The 17,446-nt window shown below is 44.2% G+C and overlaps 1 protein-coding gene across 9 annotated transcripts in view; it reads left to right on the top strand.

Moving 5' to 3' along the window:
- The first annotated feature begins 3,950 nt into the window (after positions 1 to 3,950).
- PLEKHA7 (pleckstrin homology domain containing A7) overlaps positions 3,951 to 17,446 on the top strand; it is a 133,791-nt gene continuing 120,295 nt past the window's right edge. For all 9 annotated transcript variants that reach the window (XM_072338387.1, XM_072338385.1, XM_072338390.1 and 6 more), the window contains exons 1-3: positions 3,951 to 4,094; positions 4,206 to 4,282; positions 4,367 to 4,424. In XM_072338387.1, the coding sequence (XP_072194488.1) occupies positions 4,012 to 4,094; positions 4,206 to 4,282; positions 4,367 to 4,424 (218 nt within the window). In that variant the 5' untranslated portion in view covers positions 3,951 to 4,011. The remainder of the gene's footprint in view (positions 4,095 to 4,205; positions 4,283 to 4,366; positions 4,425 to 17,446) is intronic.

The raw sequence follows: 17,446 nt of genomic DNA, 5'->3' as shown, positions 1-17,446 counted from the left end.
CCTGCATTCCACAAAGGTGCTTTTAGCACAGATACAATTCTAAATACTGACAGTGCTTTGGAACAGAAAACCTTCTAACAGGACAATTACCATTTTTCCTACTCCTTGGAGAGTTCAGCGTGTTTTGGAAGGAGAAGCGTGGATTTGTTATGCAGCACGAGCGTTGCCTTCTCAATGTCATTTTCCCATCTGTCTTGCTTGCAGCGTTACAGCCTCAGCTGATCCTTCTGTGCAGTCATCATTCAGACCATGCAGCACAGCGACAGAGTGAGCCTGAATAATATTCTTGCACAGTGTCTGCCATGCTCCATAATGTTCTCAAAGGAATTGTGCTTACAATTTGAACTCGTTTAATGTTCTTTCCATTGCCCAGGAAAATGAATAATTCCTTTTCCCATCGTTGGAATTCCCTCAATAATAGATTTGATACAGTTTAATCTTTCATTATGAGATGTATTTATCTGCTGGTACTTTTGGCTGACACTAGTTCCAGGGAAATTTAGGGAAGCCTCTTAATCTCCTGCAAGAGAATCAGGCTCTACAAATCTTATTCTCTAAAATTACAGAATCATAGGGGCTGGAAGGGACCTCTGGCAATCATGCAGGGCACAGGCAAATCCATTATTGTACTATTTGGGGATTATTAGTGCTGTTATCCGAGATGACTTTCTCCAATTCCATACTGAAAGTTCAACAGCGAAAGCTGAAATTTCCTTAATTTGAACGAAAAAACCATAGTTGTTCCTCTGTGAAATTCCTCCTTCAGTTGAAACAGCGTTGTTTGGTAAAACAGCATCAGATTTTCCTGGAAGACACATTTCTCTGACATCAGTCACGTTTTCCTATTGTGTGATTAACATATTCTTCTGCCTGTAAGACTGTTTTGATTTCTGGTCTTTTAAGCACTTGTCACTGCTGGATAGGAATCTCACTGTGCAGTCCTGAAGAACAATTCAGTTGCGCAACCTCTGAATGTAATGAGAAGAAGAATTGGGCAAACTGCTCCAATACGGTCTTGCAAATTAATCTGTCTCGCTATGAAACTTTTTGTCATTCTAACTCTCAGCTGTGCTGAGCAGAGCTCACAAATCATGCTGAAAGGCAAACTGTATGTTTTACAATTATGGTTTAAGAGCTTTCTTAATCAAGATTCATTAATTCAGCCTCACTGCTTCTCAAATGCTCTGCCTTTGGCCTCTCACCTTTTGTAGGTAGTGCTTGTCCTTTAAAAAAAGTCCTACCTAGCAGGCTTTTCTATGTATTGGGGTTTGCTTCATTTTAGTTTCCCGAAACAGCAGCAGCTTTTGACCTCTAAGGCCATCAAATTCAATTATATTCAATTCTCAGAAGAGTAGGAAATAGATCATTGCGGTGCATATCAGCCTGAAATCCAACTGTGATTCTGTAACTTCCTAGACACCGGGTGTAACTGTGACTTCATCACACTTCAGATTTTTTGGTTGGCGATTCTTACACAGTGTTTCCAGTGTTATTTCCAGATTCCTATTGCACCTTTGGTTGAGAAGTTATAGGATATGAAGGGTTGAAAGAGCAGGGAAACGTGCTGACCTGAATGGGGCAGAAAGGAATAATGTAAAAGTGGGCAAGAACATAACTAGATTGGGATATTGGCACTGAAAGGGTGATCAGAAAGGCTGGATTGTAAGGGCAAGGGCTGAAAAGAAAGGATGAGATAGAAAGGATGCTTGTATTCTGTTGTTTGATTTTACTCTGGAAACAGCAAAGTCTAGGTACAGATTTCAGTGTATGCTTTAGAATATGTCACTCTCAAGGCAGAAAAAAAACGTAATGAAAGTTATATCTACAAAAAAGTGTTTCCTGGGGATGCAGACAGAGCAAGTAACTCCAGGAATGCTTCAGATAAAGTTGCCAAATATGGGTTCAAACATGCACTAATATTCAGGGACCTTAGCAAATCTCTTTCTGTTACCCCATTATCAACAAAGGAAGCTCTTAGCTTTTCTTAGACCCTTCATTTGTTGAATAGCATATTTCACTTCTTTTAGCCAAGTTCTTGCTATTATGGCCTGAAACCCCCAAATTAACCCCACATTGCTCATGCCAGGTAGTGCCCTGTGAGAGGAACAAATGAGATGCAACAGAAAAGAAATGTGTCTGAGATCAGTGAGGGAGGACTGGAACCAGAGCTTGAGCATTAATTAGCTAGATGCAGGGGAAAAAAGAATAAATCAGAAGAATTTAGTAATCTTCTTACTGAGTGATGCCTAGAGGTATTCTTGCTCCACTGCTCTAAATCACAAACCTGCCTCTCAGTGATGAGGCCAGCATGAGTTAGGTTGTAAATGCCTGGATTTAGATTACATTTAGATTACATTTCCATCCTAAATTTAGATTAGAACTCGGCAAGTTTCTCTAACAGAACATGGCTTTCAAATTATGTTATAAAATAAACTATGTATTATTTAAAATAAATCTGAAATTAACAGATGCAAGTACCTGCAACATACACCTACAACGATGCATCAACTCTAGATTTGGTTATATGGCAAGGATCATAAATAAAAACAGGGTAGCTTCTGGTTTGATACAAGGGAAGCATTTTCACCACAAGAACATGGGAATGAGCTTCCAAGACAGGTTGCGGAATTCCTGTCTTTTGAAGTTTTCAGGTCCTACCCAAAAGCCTGAGAAACTTGATCTCAGGCCTTGAAACTTGTAACCTGCATAGACCATGATGAAGGTTTGGCTCTTCCATTGTGAGAACTGAGGAAAAATCAGTGACATAGGAACCAAGTTGGAAGCAAACAAAAGGTGATTCTCCATACACATGAGCATTAGGAACACTTTGCCACAGGCTGTTCGGTGGTCTAGCGGCCAAAGCATGATGGAGTTACCAGCTAAGTTTAATGAGTTTATGCATGAGAGTCTCCATGGCACCAAGGTAAATTCACCTTTCAAAGCAGGAGGTTCTTCTGGGCAGATTTAACAAGTAACACTACCAAAATGTGTTTGTTTTTCTCCTGTAGTTGCAAGAGAACCAAACTTACTGTGGGTGATTTGTGACATAACTAGCTTCTAATCTCAGCGTTGCCAGAGAGCATCAAAAATGATCATGTTTCAAAGAAAAGCATCACAAAAGTTTTGGGCCTACAAGTTTTGAATGCAATTCTGACGCAGGACAAAGGGTTGGAAGCATCCTTCATTGGGGAGGATAAACCAAAGCTCTGAATTGTTGGAAGAGGGAAACGCTGAGGAAGGGCATCATGATGATGTAACATCAAGGCTGTCGTTCTGTCAAGGACAGAAGCGGTTCTGCAGCTGCAGGACTCGGACACACTTTCACAAAATCCATTCCAAGGTAAAATTTGAGCCCACACTTCCTCACGTGCAACACAAATCAAACCACTTTCCAGTGTTGCATCTCATAGTACTGCCCATTCTGAACCGTCCGGCCTAGAACGCTACCATCCTCTCCAGAAGCGACCGAAAGGGGCAGAGGGCCTCATCCCACCCCATCCCATCCGTGGCGGTGCCCGTTGTGCCGGCTGCATGGCCGACAGGGTCTGCCGCCGTGCTAGAGAGCTGGCACCCCCCTCCCCGCGGCTTTAATCGCCTACGGCCTTTTCCCCCCTCGTGCTTTTCCTTGGGCGGGCGGCATCCCGGGACACAGCGCGAAGCGCACACCTGCCCTTCCCGTCCCGCCGCCCTCTGGCGAGCGCTAGGAGGCAGCGCGGGGCGGGACGCGCCGCAGCCACAGCCGCCCGCGGGGATGCCGCCTCTCCCGCCGGGGCTCGCGAGCCCAACATCGCCGCCGGCGGACAAAGGACCGCGGCCGCCTCCGGCTCCCGGGCCCGCCACCCGCCTCCTCAGGGCGGGAGGCGTCGCCCCCCGCCCGCTCCGGGACGCCGCGCCTCCGGCGACGGCCGCGGTGGCGCTGCCGAGCAGAGCCGGGCACTGGGCGCCGAGCGCCGGCCGCCCGCCCGCACACCCCCCTCCCCGGCCGGCCGGCCGGCCGCGCGCACGGCGAACATGGCGGCGGCGGTGGGGCGGGACGCGCTACCTGAGCACTGGTCCTACGGCGTCTGCAGGGACGGCCGCGTCTTCTTCATCGAGTAAGGGGGGCGGCGGGAGAAGGGGCGGCAGTGGGGGGGTGGTCGCGCGTCCGCGCGCTTCCCGCCGCTTCCCGCCGCTAACAGGTGCGCGTTTCCGCCTCTCCCCCGCAGCGACCTGACCCGCAGCACCACCTGGCTGCACCCGCGCACCGGGGAGCCCGTCAACTCGGGACACATGATCCGCTCCGGTGGGTGCTCGCGTTCCGCGCCCTCCCCCGCCCCGAGGGTCGCGGGCCGCGCGCTCACCGCCCCTCCTCTCTCTGTCCCCGCAGACCTGCCCCGCGGCTGGGAGGAAGGCTTCTCGGAGGAGGGCGCCAGCTACTTCATCGAGTGAGTGCTGCGGGCCGGGGCTGCGGGCCGGCTCCGTGCCGGGGGGTGCGGGATGGGGAAAGTTGGGCGCGGGGCTGCAGCGGCTCCTTCAGCGCGGCCGGCAACAGGTTTCCCCGGGCGGCTGCTTGGTTGGCTCTTTTTTTTTCCCTTATCTTCCTGGTACTGAAAAGCGCGGCTCGCGGCAGGTGGAGCGCTGCCCGGCTCCGCGCCGGTTGTGTGGGCGCTGCGTGTGTGGGCGCGGGGCGGGCGGCGGCTGGCCGGCCTGAGGGCGCTGCTTCTGCGAGGGGCGGCAGCGCGGGGCTCCGCGCCGTGTGAGCGCCAACTTAGCGCCTGGTGCGGCGGGAGCGGAGCGTGGCTCGTGATGAAGAGGCCCCCTCCTCCACCCGCCCCGTGCCTGTGTGGCTAACGCCGAGAGCCCCAGTGGCGCTGGGCGGTGGGTTTGTTCCCAGCTGCTTTGTGTGGAGGGCTTTTTGTGTCTTGTTTGTCAGGCAGCTACAAAACTTTCGATTTCTGAACTACGCTTGTGTGCAGTGTGTTGTCCTCAGTGGTGTTAATGACGTTCTTCAGCTTGAGCTGGAATTCCTTTGGAAAATGAAGTGTGTATTACTGAAGGGAGCGTGTATTTTACACGGCAATCAGATAAATTTGGCCATCCTTTAGTCAAGGAAAACTTTTGTGAGAGGGCAACAGAAGTTTTGTATAGGAAAACATGTGGCTGTAGCACTTCAGATTCACCTGGCGCAGTATCCTCTGCAGCAGTGATGCTTCCCCTCGCTCAGCTCCAACTGCACTGCTCCTCTCAGAGGCCCTGGAGTCTCGTGGATTTTCTCTGCTTTTCTGTTTTTCCCGTGACCACGTTGAGCCCCTCACATAAAGTCTGGCGTCCTCAGACAGGGATTTCCATAGCTCGCTGCTCTGCTCCTCGCTCCTGTGTTGCTCCCACGTGACGAGTTCTCAGCTTACAGAGCAGAAAGGCTGCTGGTCCTTTAGTGCACGATTTCACATCTCATCCTATTCCATTTAATTGCGCTCCAGCTCACAGAAACCGTGAGCTCTTCATTAACTGCCTCTTTTAACTGCTGATAGTTTCCAGTTGGGTGTCATCCACAGACATTTCATGAGCACGCACTCCGTTCTTGCTCCTTAATTACTAATTCATTGAATGGTGCTGGGAGGAATGCTGCAAGCCTCCTGTCTCTCTTGCCATAATTTCCACTTTAAATGTGACCTGTTGTGTTTTCCTCTTTGGTTTACTTCTTTCTCTCTCTCTTCTGGGTCTTCTGTTAGTTGTAATGTAATTTATTTAGTGTGGGGCGTGGTGTCAAATATTTAAGTATACATCAGCCAGCTCCACTTGCATGACTTAATTTTTAGAATGGCCGAGTGTTGGATGTGAGCTGTCTTTGATTTTTAAAAGTAATTAGTTTGATGCCTGTGCACTTCCGTGCCTTTGTTCTTTTTGTCAGTACCGTGGGCAGTCCTGAAGCAGCATATAGTAAAACAAAAGTTGATAAGCACTTCTCTGTGCTTTTTGCAACGTGAAGTCAGTCATCTTTGTTGCAAAAGTGCTTTATGGACTTCCTGGGCCTCAGAGACTTCTGTGCTTTCTGCATTTGAGTTTGTTTGCCTTTCTGGGAAAAATACCCAACACTGACAGTGTGTGAGTGCTGCCAATTGACTGATGCATCCCGATCTTCATTTTCCTTTGCTGCTTTAACTGTCAGGACTGTAGTTTGCACAAGGAAGTCATGTAAGAAGCTGCATTCTGGTTCTTCCCACTTCTGCACATCCAGATCTTTCTGAGTGATTTTCTCTGTACTGATGAACCTGTGCAACCCGGTGTAGGGAACCTGCTTTGGCAGGGGGGCTGGACTCAATGATCTCTGGAGGTCCCTTCCAACCCCTACAATTCTGTGATTATTTCTCAAGTTTTCTCGATAGCAGCAAATCCTATTAGTGTAGTCCTGCCTTTTATCTTAAAACCACTAAAAAAGTGATGTAGAAACTGATATTTTTTGGATCTCCGCTTGGTGGTTTAGATAAAAGCTCTCTTTTGCAGCTTATTTGCAACTTAGATAGCTCATCCCAAGGAGAAAAATAGGGTATTTTGTATGGTTTTAAGTGTCTTTCCATATGTACAAAACCCCAGCATCTTTGTTAATCAGAAAGAGACACAGCATCATTTGCTCAACTCAGAACAGACACCAACTACGATTGCAATGTAGTCACCTTTGCCTCTGAGCTGTGAGACTTGTATCATCCTCTGTGACTTGTTTCCTCTTTTCTTTGAGCGGCAGGAATGTGTGGAACACAACAGTTTTTCTTAACAAAAAGTAAGCGTTCAGTTGCTTGGCCTGCCAGCCTTCCATCCATTGTAAAAGAAATGCTGATTTAGGATTGCTTGTAGGTTCAAATGTTTCTTTCCCTAACAGTATCACAGACGTTTCACTTTCTGACTTCAAGTGCCTGTGATGGCTTGCACTACTCTTTCACCTCTCTCCTGTTTTGTTTTCTTTGCCGATGCTTATGAAATATATTGTGTATGTTGGGCAACTGCTTTATGTTGGAGTCACTGCACGAAGAATGTTGCTAAACATATAGGGATTGAATGAGAGCTTGCAACACTTGCTGTGGTTTGCTTCAAGTAGCTGGGCTCCTGATAGGAGTGGGTAGGCTTGGCCAAAGGCTTTCTGGGGAAGGAGAAAATGCCACATGAATACTGCGTATCATCAAGGTAATATTGTGTTCAAGTTTTGTAAAGATAGGTACAAACAAGTAGCAGTCGGCATTGAAATAGCTGAAGTTGACCTTTTGTTGATGGATCTATATCAACTTCGGACACTTGTTTGCGTAGCTCTTATAACTCCTAAAAGTCCCTTTCTTTTCTCTTGTGTTTAGCAAAAAAGCATGGTATGTATTACTTGGATATAAATCTATGCCTGATTTAGTGGTTGGCCACCCTGTGTGTGGCAGATGGGTTGGAACTGGATGATTCCGAGGTTCCTTCTAACCCAAGCCATCCTATGGAATACCAAAAATGGGAAGCACATCGAAGTGGTGGGCAGCAAACTGAAATCTGTAACTGGGACTCTGCTCTGCCAAACGTATTTGCAGATACTGTGATGCTGAAAACCATGCAGGAGATTGGATTTGCCTGTTGTGGGATGTAGGTGATACCCAGCCATTTGCACTGCCGTTGGGGAATCTCAGGATGGTCTCTGGCTAAATGAAAGGACTGCATGCTCTGAAGTGTCACCAAGAGACTTTTGGTGGAGGAAACGTGGTTCCACAGCAGTAGTCGAGGCCGTCATTTGGATACATGTCTGTGTGCAGCAGCGTGCAGGTTGCAATTCACTGCTGGAACAAAGAGTTGCCACTGCGGGGACTGGGCTTCGTCGAAGTAATATTCGTATGGGAGGGAAAGCAGGTGTGAAGTTAAGTAGTGGAAGAAAAATGCCGGGATTGGATTTTGTGTTGGGATAGGAAGGGAGAAAAGCCGTGCATTCGGCAGCAGTGCCAGGCGGTCTGTAGCGGCCTCTGCTGGCTCACGGGTGCGAGGTGAGAGCGGGGAGGAGCTGCCGGCCTGGGGCTGAGCCTGCCCGCCTTCTCGCTCTTGCCGGTTTATTAGCCAAGAAGTGGCCTGTTCGAGTAGTGCGAAGGGCTACATAAAGTAAGCCATATCGCCTGCAGCTGTTTCTTGGTCTCTTGTTGCCCTTCGGTCTCCAGCTCCAGGCTTGAGCACACGGCTTGTTTAATCAGTTTTGGGTGGTGAGCAAAACAGCAATGGGAATGTTGGGTGTGCTGGGTAAGTACAGGAGCTGTGTTTCATTCATGTTAGGGCAACACATGCATCTCCTTGTCGATGGTTAAAAGGAGAGATCACTCATTAAGAAGTCAAATAAATGCTGATAGATTTGTACTCGTGCAGAGGTTGCTAAAAATTGCAGACAGCAAAAGAGGTACTTGGTAGCTCTCAGAGGAAGGAGAGAGCGAGGTTGGTGCTGCCTGGATTGCAGGGTGCCCTCTAGAAGAGCAGGCTGGGAACTTTGCACAGGGAGAATACCACGTGCGCTTTGGTTCTGTGGTGTATATGAAGAGGAGCATTGTGCACATTTCCCTGGCAGGGGGATGAGTGTATAGGGGGAGGGGCCAGTTTTTGTTTGTTTTGAAAGCGTGGCTGCACCGAAAGGTACTTAGCTTGGTTTGTCAGCCCCTGATTGCCTCTCTTCCAAAATACACATTTAGTTGTTGGGAAAACTGAACTTTGACTGCCTGAGGAGGAAAGTGAGGGTAACATATTTAAAGCATAATTCCTATTAACTTCAGATGCTGTTTGAATGTTGAGCGCTTCTGATAATCCCAGTTCCTCTGGGAAATAAAGGAACATTCTTTTGTTCTGCTTGGGGTTATGTGACTGACTTATGTTTGTAGCTCAGAAACAAGGGTCAAACTTGGTTCCAGAGCGGCTGATATCCACTTTGCACCTTTCTTTCAATACGCTTTCTACTATCTTTAACATGAGTCAGTCAGAAGAGCTCCAGCCATTCATTCTTGTTCCCAGAGCAGGGTGTGCTTCTGCATTCTCTGAGGCTGTGTGCGTGTGAGCATGTGTCTGTGATAGGTATATTGCAGTGGTTCTGAAAGTCTTCTTAAAATGTAAGGATGAAGAACATACTCAGTTGTAATATACAGCTATAGCCCTAGTCTTAAAAAAAAAACAGCATTTTGAACCTTGTGTTACATTTTAGACCGCTTTTAGAAGCGTATAGTATGTCTATCACACCAGGTGTGCAAACAGATAATCTATTCAACACTGAATTTGTTTTGTTTATTGCTGATATATATATACATATATATATTAAAATATTTGGTACAGCAAATTCTTGGTATTAATAGTACATATTTTGCTGAAGAAAGTTGCTTCTTCAATCTGCCAGTAGGCACTGAACTCTCTAGCAATTGGACCTAGTTTAAAGGATTACTTATTTGCAGACAGATAATCTCATGTGAGGTGTTTTTGTGGTTTCTGATAGAGAAAATGAAAAAGTACATTTTCTAGATGAGCCTGGCAATACTAAACAGCCTTGTACTAAAGAAGCGCTTCAGCAGAGGGAGATGTATGTGCTGTGAAGTACTTGGGTGCAGGCTTTTCTCCCTGATTCTGTGCCCTGTGTTTCCCAATCCTTCCATTTGCTACAGATGGATTATTCTAAAATGAGTTTTGATTTCTCTGCTGATCAAAGTTGGCCATCATCTCAAATATTTACGCTTCATTGGTGCAGATTAAGTATGTTGCGTTAGTATTGTAATGCTTCAACCTTGCAAGGAGCAATAATGCAATGTCACGTTTACTAATACCATATCTGATACTATCCAGTATGGCTGTACGTTCAAATTTGCTGCTGAATTCAATTTAATTTGACTTTGCCTCCTAGATGTGCTTCTTAAAATTTACTTATTCTTATGCCCTTGGCTTGGTTAACAATGAAGGATGGAGCTAAAACCTCATCCTGCTTGTAGCTTAATTGTCTCTTCCTGCAGCATTATTAGACTATTTAGAAAAGTCTGCTCTGAGGTAGTACAGTCCTTAGAAACAGAACTCCTGATTTGAATGCAGATTGCTAATTAAAGAAGTTAAAATCCAAGAAGAATCTGGTTAAGCTCCCAACCTTTCTTTTTTATTTTTTAATTGTCTGCCATGTACGCTTGGCAAGAACATCCCTGACTTGTCTAGACAGGTAGAAAAGTGTGCTATCAGTAGGAGGAATGTGCTTTTCTTCCTGGAGGTTTAAGCCCTTACGTTCCTTGTTGCTTACCTGCATTCTGAAAGTGCTATGTTTAGTTAAATAAAAAAACAAACAACCAAAAAGTTGTGAATGAGTTTTGGGTACACTGAAGTGAAGTATTGGAGCAATACTAAATTTAATTTATGACGCTATGTCAAGCTTTATTAAGATTTATATTTGCTTCCTAGAGACCAAACTAAGAACTGAGTATTGAGCTTCCTGTAAACAGATGTCAGTATTGAAACGTGCAGGTGATTTTCCAGGAGCTCTGTGTGGTGAAATATGACAAAGCAGCAAAGCTGCTTGTACTTTTCTACTTTATTTCATCTGCAGAAATGTAGAGTTACTGGCTTTTTGCAAGCTGTGTATTTGTTTCAAAATGCCACAGTTTGGCAGTGTCTTCAAATTAGCAAAATGGCGGAGCAGGAACTTTCACATAAGTGGTATTTATCTGCCCCTTTTTTTGAGTGGAAGAATGACTCCTTTTGATTGACTTAAGATGTTGGTGTCAACAGAATGGAGAACTGGGGGCACTATTTGGTTATCAGACACTGTAGATCAGAAGTCAAAAGACCAGCGGTAGGTGGGTTGGTTGTTTCTTTGTTTTTTAATAGGTATCTTTAAAAGTTAATTTTCAGGTGTTTAAATGCGTGCTCTGCAGATGAATCTGAGTTCAGTGCCTACTTTGGCACTGCATATAGGCAGATAGGACTGTACTTAATGGGTGTGATTCACTGATTGGTAAGGCAGCATTAATCTTTTCAGTGTATTTTTCTGGAGATAAGGCATCATAACACCAGGGAGTTTAGGCAGCCCACATGTGGATGTAAGCAGTGGTTCCACAGAGGATGCGTTGGTTCAAAACCACATTGCCTGGACTGAATTAAAATTAATTGCAGTTAGCTGCAAAGTAGTGAAACCCCCTTTTCTTAGGTGAGAGCTGTCATCAGCTCGTCACTGCTTATTGTTGCCGTCTCAGGATATCAACTCTTATAAATGTAACTGTTTATATTTATTTATTTATTTTAAACTGGCACTTCATGTGCTCTTAAGTAGTTATTTTATGTTGTAAAAAGAGGTTCTGTTGCCAACATACCGTTTCTTAAAGTGAGAATTCTGCTTGTTTTCCATTTAAGACAATGGTTTTGTCAAGTGACTTGGAGGAATGTCTCTATTTCCTTCCTTGCATGTCTTTGGAAGATGCTGTTCTTCAAGTGCTACTTCTGTGCTATTCTTCTGTAGCACAGGCGTACTTGAATACCTGAAATATTTTCAGAGAGCGATAAGATTTATTCCTTCAGTGCCTGTGTGCCTTGGCTCAGTATTCAGTTGTGAATAGTCTCAGCCCCTTCCTTTTGCTTGTGGAGTTACTCATGCAGTGAGTCACAGCTGAAGCTCATTTACAAAAAAATAAGCCCACAAACAGAAAACCCACAATGACTTTTTAACTTCTGGCGTGTGAAGTTACTATGTAAGACTGTTTTATAAAGCAGATTACGGACACCAAGTCAGGCTTTGGTGTATTCATTTTTCATTGTATTTAGCCCTTCCAGCTGAAATGCTACGTGATAAATCTTGATTTCATCAGGCGTTACTATCAGTATAACTGATGTTCCTCAGTGTCAGTGGCTGTTTGTTTTTTCTTTTGAAGCTGTCTTGTTTGGGAATCTGGGTGTGTGCAGCTCCAACAGAGCCTTTCTTCAGAGTTTCATTTCTGTACCCTGGAGAGCACTGAGTTGTCTAAGAAAGTATTGAAACCACAGAATGGGTGAAAGAAGATTGAATTACTGAGGGGTACGACAGTGCCATTTGACAGTGAAGTAAAACAGCACTCGCTTTTTTGATTTCCTCTATATTTCCATGGGTGGCATTTTCTTCATATGCGATTCTTTGGCATAAAATTCCGATTTTGCTGATGGATTTTTATTGCACTTGAATGTCACTGGTAATACCCACTATTTGTTATGCAGGAACTGTCATATTGATGCCGGGGAGTCCTTGCCAAGAGGTTTACAAATCATACAAAGTTTTGTATTGTGGTGGCAGTTTCCCTTTCTGATAAATGTGAAGTGCTGCAAAAGTATTAGTAGCTCTGTTGGGAGATGCAGAGAACGTGTGATGACCAGCATGCTCTTTCTGTATTGCTGTGGTTGGAAGACAAAGGAGCTGTGGATGTAGAGGTTAGTTAAAGTACTGCCTGAGATCTTTTAAGAGGAAACAACCACAGGTTGTGTTTGTAAGTCACGTCTGGAAGAAGGCTACAGGAATTTTTGAATGACTGATGTACAGAAGAGAGTTCTGTTTGCGTAGGAAGATGAGAAGGCTTAAATTTGTTTAGGCTGTCAGGCAGCTATTTGCAGAGTGCTTTCTGTAACCGTGATGAAGTACGTTATGCTTTTTATATGGGAATAGAAAAAAAATGTTGTTTTTACAAATAATGGCCTGCAAGTGAATATTGGTTTCCTGGAGAAATAAAATTTCAGACGTTTTATTCTTGATGAGTTTTTAAAGATTACCACGAAAAGGAGTGCAGTCAGGAGGTCTGCTAATGAGCTGAATAAACTGATGATCCAGACGTAGGTCATGCAGCCGGTTTAAGAATGAAGCTCAACACAGACGGTTCTTGTGTTTTTGTAGAATGTAAATGGTGAATTAACATTTCCTCCTTTCATTTCATCTGCAGGAGTTCTGTAACTGATAACAAATGTGTTTCCACCTGTTGTCAGATCTGCCTGATGGTTTGGGGGGAAACTGATTTAGAGAAACATGCTGAGAAAGCTGCCCTTGGTGAATTTCAGCGTTCTGTAAGAACATGTAAGTGAAGAGGTAAATGGAGCGTGGTTCTGTGTTGGATCAATTGAACAAAATTACTTAATATTCTCCCAGTTCTGCAGTCACATAGAAATCTGATTGCTGTAAAGATTAGAAATTGTACTTCTATTTTATTACTTATTTTTGTGTTTTATTCACTCAGTTCCACTGCCTCCTTGCCAATTAACTCCGTGTTCCATTTCTTTTGTCTGCTAATGTTTGCAGTGAAAAGTAGTGTGCCTGCTGCTGCATAGGGTCCTGGCTTTCCTTAGGTTTGGTTGCATTGATAAGGTACAAAATAAATGGTTAGGAAACACCCAGTACTGCCTTGTAGGGATGGATGTGTGTAAGAACAACCAGCCTTCCTGGAAGCTTTAATCTATTTGTGGGATAGACATAATCAATTTCTGTTTAATAATCAAATAAATTACTTTTTGTGTCAAGTGGAGATGTTGGAATTTAGCATTAGTCAGAGCTGCTGTCTTCATGAGCAAAACTACTTCTGTCTGTGAAATTTACCCAGCTTGACAATTGAAATAGTTTTTCTTATATGGACTCATTTGTGTGATGTTTTGAATTCTTCTGAATATGGCACAAGAAATCCTTCAGTGGGCATCTTGTGCTGTATCTGTGTTTCCAGATATGGATGTTTGGTGATCTGGAGCAGAGATCTGAAATCGATTTAAGTTGTAGCTGCAAATGTGTGGATCCCAACAGAATTTCATTTCTGAACTGAGCTAAAGTAAAATGTGTCTTATTAGTAAGTGATAGAAATAGACTTTTAAATGTTTCAATGGATTTTTTTTTATAAGTGCTTCAAGTCATTGTAAATGGTAAATCTTGACACGTTATGTTCCAGTTTTGGGCTGATTTTAAGCTTGAGCTCTGTTAATTTATTCTTCTGTTCCTACCTGGTCATGAAGTGTCAAAACAAAAAGGAACCTAAGTGTTTGTCTGAGCGTCTGACATAGCTGAATAAGAAGAGGAAATCTTTTCACTGTGCCTGCCCGGAAACTAAAGCATTGAACAAACTTTGGAAAGTAGTTCAGAGGTATAAGAATCACTTAATCCCCACGTGTTATGGGCAAGTTAATTTGTTAATGTGTGGTTTCTGATACTGTAGGATAGATTTGTTTGTATAGGAAAAATTTGTGCAGGATTACTTAAAAGCATGCCTTTACGTTCTATTCGCTATTAAGGGGGAAAAAACCACCACCAACTAACCATGAAACCCAGAATTTTACATACTCTATGTAAGAAAATGGTAAAGTGTTTCCCCCCCCCTTGTGTCATTGTATGTAGGATAGCAAATACATTTATAGTGGCTACCATTCTTTGAGGGAGATGGAAATCCTGTAAGATTGAAACAGGGAAATGATACCCACTACCCAATCAGTTTGTAAGAGCTTTTGGACGAGTCTATGTTAAAATACATTTATAATGATGTAGGTACCACCACCTCCTCAAAAAAAGAAGAGAAAAGCACTAAAAATTCTTCAGAAAGCGCAAGCAGGACAAAGTGTAAGAGTTTGTGTAGTGGGAGCTTTTTTCCTATCTCATACTTGGTAAATCCTCTCAGAAGTGAGCACTTGCCATCTTCATAGAACAGCATTATCAAACGTGCTGCTCACTGAGTCAAATGACTGTAAGGGAAATGTCTCTGCTTCAGATGTTTATCTGGATGCTAAGAAAAAAGGTTATGTCTTATTCAAAAGCTTTGAAAAAAAAGGAGCAGTTCTAAGTCTTTCTTGATATTTTTGCTGTTTCAGCTGCTGAAAGGTCAGACAGATTTGCAGTAAGCTTTTTAACTGTAGATGTCCTGTTAATTTCCCTTTGATTTTTGATGCCTGGACCTTTAACACTGACTGGGGTAAAGACTTATCTCTGACTGGATACTCAGATAGACTTGAGTAACTCTTATGCTGAAGCTTTTTATGCAAGCTATTTAATCTTGAGGATGGATGCTTTTTCCTCAACAGCTCCAACAATTAGAGGGAGGCATTTGTACCTAATCTGAAATACCACAGGAGAGGAATGTCCGTAAAAGCTTTCTAGGTCTTAGGTTGATAGTCCCTTCCCCCAGCCTTTCCCAAAGGTGTTAAAACCAGTTTCTATAGGGCACGAAAAACAGGTTTGTCTTTCGGTAATGCTTCTTTGGAAAATAAAGAAAAAGCCTGTAGGAGAAAAACAGTTTTAGGGATGGTCTGTTGTGGAAAGCAGGTGCTGGAAAGAAGGCAGACCAGCCCACTAAAGCAGGTTACTGCTTGGTTGGTACTTATAGTATAAAAATAAAAATTAAGATTTATCGTAAGCATAGGTGTCTCCTTAGGTTGCCTGCTAAAGAAGCTTGAATGTCACAGCTCATGTATGGTCTTAGTAGCTCGAAGTAGCTGGAAACAAGCAAGGGACCTACAGCAGACAGCTGAGTACTTGCATGAATCTAGAATTGGTTCTAGCTGCAATGTGGATGCTGCTACAGATGAGAAACTGTTCCTGTTCCATCGGCTGTACTGAGACAGACACTCCTGGCTTGAGTAGTAAGTGCCATTTGTTTAAACATGCACACACTGAAATGAAACTGTAAATGACAGACAGCCCTTTTTCGCATTCAACTGCTGGAGGATTATGAGGAGGTACTTCCTGTAGGGGTTGGGAAATGGTGTTTTCTGTCTGAATGGATGAACTGGTGCCCTGGAGAGGAGACTTGCAGAGTGAGTCAAGATGGGTGGGTACAGAAACTGAGCACTTCCTTCCAGTAGCAGAGGACAGCCAGGCTCAGAAAGCTGCAGACATCAGGGATTGCACTGCAGTTGGTGCTCCGGACTGGGTTATGGAGGCAAGAATGTTGTTATGATGTGCTTGAGGGAGACTGGCTGAAGGGGAAGCTTCACAAAGCTGCAGCGCTACTGCTCGGTGTCTGAGGTGTGACATTACAGCTGCTCTGAGGTAATAAGGAAACTTGGTGATTTCTTTTTCTCTTCTTTCCCAACCCACACTACTCCATTTCCAAGGTTGTATGTACCTGCATATCTGTTCCTTATATTCCCCAGGCGGTGGGGGAAAGCTAGGGAAAGCTGTGTGAGAGACATCAACTTTGGCAGGTGGGCATCTTGATCAGGTCTCTGTTTTTTCTTATGGTCTGGATTTTCTGATTGTTAATGTTTCCTTTTAGGTAGTGAGATTGCACTGTAGTAAATGGGAAGGCAGGATAACTCTGAAGGGTGCTATTGATCTACTGATAGCGGGTGGAGTGAAAAAATTCATTGATCGTGGAAAGAAAAGAGCTGTTGAACTGTTACACCTAGAAAATCTCATCTTAATGACTCCTGATTCTCTCTGCTTTGAGAATCTTTACTGTAAATGCTGTGTGAGCAGAGTGATAGGGATACCTCAGGTCCCTCCAGTTTCCCACATGGCTGTGCTGGGCTGGGGAACAGTCTGACCCTTCTGCTGTGGACTTCTGAGTTCTCTGAGGAGCTTTACAGTGTGATAAGTGGGTTTTGCCCATGGAACCTGCTTGTTTATTCAATGTCAGTGATGTGTTTCTATGGTTGCTCTACAGTTTGGTGTGGGAGGGGATCCCGAGGTGCCATAAAATCACAGGATATGGGGAAGTCCTTTGCAGGAAGACGTGCATTTCACCTGCACGCAAACTGCTCAGTGAAACCTGTCCAAAAGATGATTTTTAACTGTGCTGTCACTAATGAAGTGATGTAGTATTTTCACTAAAGTTTAAGTAATAACTGCATTTAAAAATTGCATTGTTTGATAACAGGTGTTTCTAATGAATTTATCTTAACTTGAAACTTCAATTCAGGACTTGGAAAATGCCTTTTTATAACCCTAGCATGGATAGTTTCTCTCTGAAAACAGAAGTGTCAGATACTCAACGTCATCAGAATCTTTTGTTCTTTTTCTGAGGCTGGATGTTCCACTTGAGATTTTGGCTTTGATTGAGGGCTTATCACAGGCTGTGCAAGAGTGGTATATTTTTGTTTGTTGGTTGTTAATTATTCTACAGAGGGGAAAATATTGATTGGATCGCTTCCTCTTGGAACCAAATGGTTCCTGTCAAGCTGAATGCTCTCTGACCTGCCTGTTCCTCGCAGCAAGCTGTAGGGAAATGGGAGCACGGCTTGGGCAGCGGCAAAGCGACTGCCTGCTGAAACCCGGCATTCCTGTGCTTAGCGCTTCCCGCTTGAACTGTGTTTTGAAAAAATGGAGCGACACGTTTCATAGCAGGACGATGGCAACAAGGAGCTGGTGACTCTGCTGATGAATAATCTGGCCTGCCGCCAGCCGGTCTGAATCCCCACTGCTTGGGAAAATGCAACCAAGAGCGATGGGCTGAGGAATGCGCCCGCCACTGTGCTGCATTGTGGGTGCGGGGTGAAGGCCCCCCCTCTCTCCGGGCATCAGCCTGCT

This window comes from Excalfactoria chinensis, chromosome 5 (genome assembly GCF_039878825.1).
Source record: "Excalfactoria chinensis isolate bCotChi1 chromosome 5, bCotChi1.hap2, whole genome shotgun sequence".
In the NCBI taxonomy this organism is placed as follows: Eukaryota; Metazoa; Chordata; class Aves; order Galliformes; family Phasianidae; genus Excalfactoria; species Excalfactoria chinensis.
This window is presented reverse-complemented; position numbering and strand designations above follow the sequence as displayed.